The sequence below is a fragment of the Babylonia areolata genome, chromosome 2 (genome assembly GCF_041734735.1).
Source record: "Babylonia areolata isolate BAREFJ2019XMU chromosome 2, ASM4173473v1, whole genome shotgun sequence".
Lineage (NCBI taxonomy): Eukaryota > Metazoa > Mollusca > Gastropoda > Neogastropoda > Buccinidae > Babylonia > Babylonia areolata.
In genome coordinates, this window is record NC_134877.1 from 31,479,380 (window position 1) to 31,486,986 (window position 7,607).

At 42.4% G+C, this 7,607-nt stretch overlaps 1 protein-coding gene across 1 annotated transcript; it reads left to right on the plus strand.

The window, feature by feature from the left end:
• Window positions 1-479: 479 nt before the first annotated feature.
• Window positions 480-4,962, plus strand: LOC143277219 (QRFP-like peptide receptor). Its single transcript, XM_076582010.1, has 2 exons — window positions 480-1,394; window positions 4,615-4,962. The coding sequence occupies exons 1-2, from the start codon at window positions 480-482 to the stop codon at window positions 4,960-4,962; spliced, it is 1,263 nt and encodes a 420-aa protein (XP_076438125.1).
• Window positions 4,963-7,607: the final 2,645 nt, after the last annotated feature.

The following is a 7,607-nucleotide window of genomic DNA, read 5'->3' on the forward strand; positions in this document are numbered from 1 at the left end:
CTCCATTCTTATGAGCCAGAGTGACAGACTCATTTCCTAACTGTATAGACCGGGGATAGCATAACAGTTCCATGTTTATATCTGAACCACTTTTTTTTTTCTTCTTTTTTTTTTTTTTTTTTTAAACCAGACAGGCTTCTGTAATACAGAGAAAAAAGTCAGTCGATGAACTCTCTGACGGATCTTCACAATGCAATTTCAAGAATTGTTGCTTATTTTTCAACTTTAAGCCAACACAGAAGAAATACTTCTTTCAATGTTTGTATACTTTAACAGATAGCACCGGTGCTTTTAGTTCTGATATTTGAACAATGCTTTTTATACCTTCCAATGTGGAAATGCGTTGAAATTCAATTAAGTCTTAAAAGCAAGGAACATTAAAGATGTCCTTCGAAATTTTAAGAAACTGATAAAGCATTACTGCGTTCATATCTTCCATACAGGAAGCATATAATCACATCATCTGATACACAGTGAACATGGAGGGTGCGGCTGATTACTCGTATCTCTTGGAGATGCTGGATGCAGAGTACAACATCGACGTCTTCACCAGCAACTACTCTCTAGACGACTTTCTGCGAGTGTCCATGGACTACCAGCAAGAGGACCACTGGTTCAGCAGCGCAGCAGAGGCCTGCCTCATCTTCTTCTTCGTTGTCTTCATCGTCCTTGGCCTGGTGGGCAACGGCCTGGTGTGTTTCATCATCATCGGAAACGGGTGGCGGCAGTCCAGCCGGAACTGGTACATCCTGAACCTAGCCCTGTCGGACATCCTGACCTGCGTGCTGTGCAAGCCTTTGACGCTGGTGAGGCTTGTCCTAAAGAACTGGCCCCTTGGCAGCGTGCTGTGCAAGCTGGTGCCGTCCCTGCAGACCGTGTACGTGTTCGTGTCCACCCTGACGCTGGTGGCGCTGGCCGTGGACCGTTACCGGTCTGTGATGAGCACGGGCCACTTCCGCCACCGGGTATTGTGGGCCACCCCCTGCCCCTGCCTGGCGGTCATCTGGGGGGCCTCCGTGTCCATCGCTCTGCCCATCTTCCTGGTGCACCGCCTGCAGGAGGTGAAGGGCTTCGGGGGATACGTGCTGTATACGGTGTGTCTGGAGCAGTGGCAGTCCCAGTCCTCCCTCACCGTCTACACTGTCTTCGTGCTGCTCCTGCAGTACCTCTCCCCGCTCGCCGCCATCGTCACGCTCCACCTCCTCATCGGCAAGTTCCTGCGCATGCGCATCGTGGCCGGGGGGTCGTCCTCCCGGATGGCGGACACCCAGTGGAGGCGGAAGCGGAAGCGGCACCGGAAGAACATGATGATGCTGAGCAGCATGGCGGTGGCCTTTGCCGTGACCTGGCTTCCCCTGCACCTTGTCAACGCCCTGGCCTCCTTTGACTATCACGTGAGGAGCTGAGGAGACACCTGTCTGTCTGTGTTGTGATTTGAATGACATGCCTCTCTTGTCTGAATCTGATACACACTCTCGTTTTCTATGTCTGTCTCTGTTCACCTATGTCTTTCTGTTGTGTCTTCTCGTTTTGATGTTTTGGTTGCTTTTTATGTTTGTTCGTTCATTCGTTGGTTCATTGGCGAGTGGCTGAGTGGGTAGATAGATGAGTTTGTGAGTGAGCGATCAAATGGGCTGTTCGTCTGATTGACTTGTGGAATAGTTGTTTGTTGTTCGCTTAGTTTTCTTTCGTTTTTTGGGTGTGTGTTTTTTTTATACATGTGATAGGTGCATGCTGCACACGAAACTTCAGCTCATTGTCTCATCTGGAACATTATCACCCTGACCAACACAAGAGATCAGTAAAGGATGAGTTCGACAATTGGGCTGGATGGTTTCGGATGGGCTGGATAAATATGAAATTATTTTGAATCTCGATGCTTAGCTGTATAACGTCAGGTGTCGGTCGCACTGGATACAAAATAAATCATGGTCCTGAAGTGCTACCTGGATTATATATAATTATATAAATCCAAAACACCTGGCCATTGGCCATTATACTGTTAAAGGTGGGGCCACTCCATAGCGTAAGTAAGTAAAATAAAAGCACATTCATTTTCCGAGTGTGAAAGTATACGTATGATTGAAACAGGTTATTTCTGCGTGCAGCGCGCACGCGCGTATATGCTGTATGTTGAACCCATTTTCCTCATCTCTCTCTCTCTCTCTTTCCCTCTCTATCACACACACACACACACACACACACACACATTGCCTGCCATCGATTTAGATTTAGCGAAAGAAGAATTAATAAAGTACATTGTCGTTTGTGTCATGATTCAGAAGAAGATGAAATTCATTTTATGTTTTGCTGTCCTGGCCTTTATGACATAAGGATGAAATATATTCAACCAGTTTCATAGTAGCCCATGTCGCTTCAGATTTGATTTGCTTATGTCATCTAGAAATGAGATTGTTTTACGTAATGTAGTGTTCTACATTTACAAGGCTTTGAAACGATTACCTGCGGTTATAACTTTAATCATAGTATCATTATGAAATTTCAAGACTATAACCATATCAAGAGAAAATACTAGACTCTGTATTATTATAATTTTGGTTGGTTGTTTTGTATATGATTTCCCCTTCAGTTAGGGGTTTAGGCCTAAATCTGAATAAACATTTCGCATTCGCATTCGCATTCTCTCCCTCTCATCTTATCTGTCATCCTGTTACGTGTCACACGCCTGTAACCGATGCACAATGCATCGTCCGAGTTTGAATCTTGAATCTTCGAACAGAAGGGACATTCATAATTCCATCTTTCATTTTTCATTTATTTATCTATCAAGACATCTTGCTAAAGCACATATTCTTGGAGCTCTGTGCGCTTTACATGCAACAGCACTAAAAGCATTCACTCAAACATCCCCACAATCATACACATAATTATTTGAAATATGAGTAAGAGAGGAAAATAAATTAAAAGAGACCATGCCATAAAATGAATCAAATCAATGTTAACGGTTCCCTGAAGATTAACTTATTGTTTGAAACGTAGATATTTCTCATCAAACTGAGCCTTAATTTACATCCTAACATTCTCTATTTGTTTTTGTTTTTTAACCTTTTCTCTTCACCTTTTGCAGATGTTCGACGAGTCAATTTACAACCTAATGTACGTTCTCTATTTTTTTAAACCTTTTCTTTTTACCTTTGCAGATGTTTGATGAGTCTTAATTTACAACATAACGTTCTCTATTTATATACTGTTTTCAACCTTTTCTTTTCAACTTTGCAGATGTTTGATGAGTCTTAATTTACAACATAACGTTCTCTATTTATATACTGTGTTCAACCTTTTCTTCTTACCTTTGCAGATGTTTGATGAGTCTTAATTTACAACATAACGTTCTCTATTCATATACTGTTTTTAACCTTTTCGTTTCACCTTTGCAGATGTTTGATGAGTCTTAATTTACAACATAACGTTCTCTATTTATCTATTTTAACCTCTTCGTTTTACTTTTGCAGATGTTCGATGAGTCTTAATTTACAACCTAACGTTTTCTGTTTTTAGAAACAAAAGAATGGGAAGAAAACCCCTAAAACCTCGATCATCTATTCAACACAGCCATTTCACCCACTCTAGGAAGAATTTTTCAGGAATGACCAGAGGGCAAAACTGATGCAGAAGTGAAGCTTCTCATAGAAGAAAACAGTAAAGAAGAGGACATCATCATATACTCAGATGGCTCAGTCAGCAAAGACCAATCCGGTTGGGGATTCACTGAGAAACAAAATGGGAAAACAATTAGGGAAGAGAATGCTGCCTACAAAGTCACAACCTCCAGTCTAACGATGGGAGTTGAAGCTGTGACACATGCTCTCCAGTGGCTATCATCTATCCATATGCCTGGAAACCAACATGCCATGATTCAAATGAACCTCATACAGAAAACTGAAAGTGGAATGGGAAGCCCAGAGTGGCATGAGGCAATGCGCAACTTTCAGATTAAAAAACTTGCATGGTCATACTGCCCGGGACATGCAGGTGTTAAGGGAAATGAGCGAGCTGACAGACTTGCTGGTAACGCATCAACAACGAGCGGCCTACATCTAGGAAAATCGGAAATCCTCAGAAAAGTCAAAGAATACCAAAACGAACAGGTACAAGGCCATCACACCATCGATCGCCTCAAAGAAATAAAGGTAGAGAGAGGGAGCGGCCGTAAGTCTTGCATGAAAGGTAGAGCACGATGCTTTGCAAATCAAACGAATATTGGCATTATTTCCTAACCAGCATTGCACAAGTTTCTTCAAAACTGATACTCTCTATTCATATTTACAACCTAACGTTCTCCATTCATCTTTTTTATCCTTTTCTTTTTATTTTTGCAGGTGTTCAATGAGTCTTAATTTACAACCTGACGTTCTCAGATATTTATATATATTTTTTAACCTTTTCTTTTTACTTTTGCAGATGTTCGATGAGCCTTAATTTACAACCTGTCTTGCAGATGTTCGATGAGTCTTAATTTACAACCTGTCGTTCTCTATTCATATATAATTTTTAACCTTTTCTTTTCACCTTTGCAGATGTTCGATGAGTCTTAATTTACAACCTAACGTTCTCTATTCATCTTTTTTAACTTTTTTTTTTTTATCTTTGCAGATGTTCGAACACACAAACTTCCCCCTGATTCACGCCAGCAGTATGCTGATCGCCTTCAGCTCTGTCTGCCTTAACCCCGTCATCTATGGACTACTCAACTCCAACTTTCGACGAGACCTTCGCCGGTTATTGTGTCGGCTGCCATCCAGCGGCGGCGGCGGTTTTAGAAGCGGCGGCGCGACGTCCTGCACATTCTCTGGGATTTACAGGCGTCAGAGCGGCGGCAGCACGCGTGCGACGGAGCGGTGCGGTCTGATTTCCAGCAGCGTCGCGGCGGGTCTGCCGGAGTTGTCCCAGTCAGCTATTCTCAGCGTGATGAGGGAGAGGGATGCCATCACGGCTGTTTGAACGTGTGTTGACTGCATGATGGATGGGTGGGTGGGTGGATGGATGGATGGGTGAATGGATGGGTGGGTGGATGGACGGGTGGGTGGATGGGTGGGCGCATGGATGGATGGATGGGTGGGTGGATGGATGGATGGATGGGTAGATAGATGGATGGGTGGGTGGGTGGATGGATGGATGGGTGCACGGATGGATGGATGGATTGATGGACTGACTGATAGGCTTGAGCTTACGAGGGTCTGATTGAGTGATCGGTTTATTTACAAAGTGATATGACTATCTATTTACAAGTTTATGGCAGTTGGCATTCTCTAGTAATGTTGTTGACTGAGGGGCTTGAGCTTACGATGGAGGGACTGATTGAGTGATCGACAGGTTCATTTACAAAGTGATGCGGACTTTCTGTTTACATGCTTATGGTATGTATAATTCACAATCTCCAGTGATGGGTTGACTGATGAGCTGGAGCTTACGTTGAACTGATCGATTGATCGATTTGTTTACAAAGTGATATGGACTTCTAAACGATGCATGCACAGGCACGGACACACACGCAACACACACACAGTTTTTACACTCTGAATCATAATGTAATAGTATCTTACCCACATATTTTTTTTCTTTTTACATAATAATTGATGTGTGCATGGTGATAAGTGAAGGGTGTGTCAGTAGTTTCTTTGATTTTTGCTGACGGGCATTTTATTTTATTTTAAGTGAGCCTAAAGAAAATTTTCAGGTTTTGGGTGAAGCAGACAATAAAGTATTTTGAATTGAATTGAATTGAATTCACAAGTTTGTGGCAGTTCACATTATTCAGTTCCACATGCACTCCATGATCTTGGTGGATACTACTGCTTCTTCGTTCGTGGGCTGCAACTCCCACGTTCACTCGCATGTACACGAGTGGGCTTTTACATGCATGACCGTTTTCACTCCGCCATGTAGACAGCCATGCTCCGTTTTCGGGGGGACGGGGGGGGGGGGGGTGTGCATGCTGGGTATGTTCTTGTTTCCATAACCACCGAACGCAGACATGGATTACAGGATCTTTAACGTGCGTATTTGACCTTCTGTTTGCGTATACACACGAAGGAGGTTCAGGCACTAAGCAGGTCTGCACACATGTTGACATCGGAGATCGGAAATCCCCACCCTTTACCCACCAGGCGCCATTTCCGAGATTCGAAGCCGGGACCCTCAGATTGTAAGTCCAACGCTTTAACCAGTCGACTATTGCACCCGTCGGTAGATACATTTATTATGCAAATCAACGTCGTTAATGTTTGTTGGTGTTGTTGATGATGTTTTTCTTTGGTTGTTTCGTGTTTTTTGTTATTGCTGTGGTTGTTGTGGTGTTTTTTTGTTGTTGTTGTTTTTTTGTTGTTGTTGTTTTCTGTTTGTTTGTTTGTTTTTCTTGTTTTTTCCTTTTTCTAGATTTTTTTCTTTTGAAGATTGATATGACATTATTGACAATGTCCATGATATAACTACTGTTCACTCTAACATCGTTAGCACGATCAGTTGTAACGGGTCATATGGCCCATACAGTGACATTCTGGCGTCTATGCGTTGCGTTCCATTTCCACACGCTGTTTAAATGGAACACCGGCAAAGCTTAGCAACGTTCAACAGGAACGCGTGATTCAGTTTCGTTTAGCATGAAACAGAATACGAACATTTGTTAATTAACTTAATTATTTACACATTTCAGCGAAGTGATTTGCATTGAGTTGATCCTCTGACATGCTTGTATATTCGATCCTGTTTCACATCCTTATTGATCGATGGTCATGTTTATTGTATACATGCTTTTTGCGTGCCTTTGTCATTGTAAGAGAGAGACAGACAGAAAGAGAGAGAGAGGGAGAGGAGAGAGACAGAGAAAGAGAGAAGGGGGTTATGGTAGACCACCAACAAACGAAATACGTTGAACACAGCAACGACACTCACCGCTGTTAAACTGAACAGTCAAGAATAGATTATTAGGTTGTAGCATTTCATATACAGTTCTTTTTTTTCATAAGTTAGTAGTAAAGAAGAATTCAGTAGAAAGTTGCATTCCATGATATATTTTGTTTGTTTGTTTGTTTGTTTTGCTTGTTTTTTTATGTAGCAATGTTAACTAAATCATCTGTCTTCTGGCTAAATCATCATAGGATGTTTCTGTCCTGTTCATGATGACTCCAGTGACTTGTGTGATGAATCATGTGGATATATCGAAGTACACACACACACACACACACACACACACACACACACACACACCAAAAAACGATAAAATAACAGAGACTATCAAAACGTCCCAGGTACAAAAATTGCCCGAGGAGCTGATTAGCTGCAAAAAAGATGTGATGACTGACTGTGACTGCCTGTTGCGAAAAAAAAGACACTTCGTTTGTGGGTATAGTTTATTCTGTGATGGAATTTGGAACGTGACCTGTATATCTGTATACAGCATGTTAGCTGTCAATATGAACTCCCTAACCAGCTGCCCTCATAAGTCAGTTGCTTTATTACCAGGATCGTGTTCAGAGGCCACCTTCGTGTGACGCTGTTCTGGTGGTGTTAGTGATTATACAATCAGTGTGATATGCCTGCAGTAGGGTGTGGATTTCACTGTGTAGTGCGATGTACAAAGTTCGGTA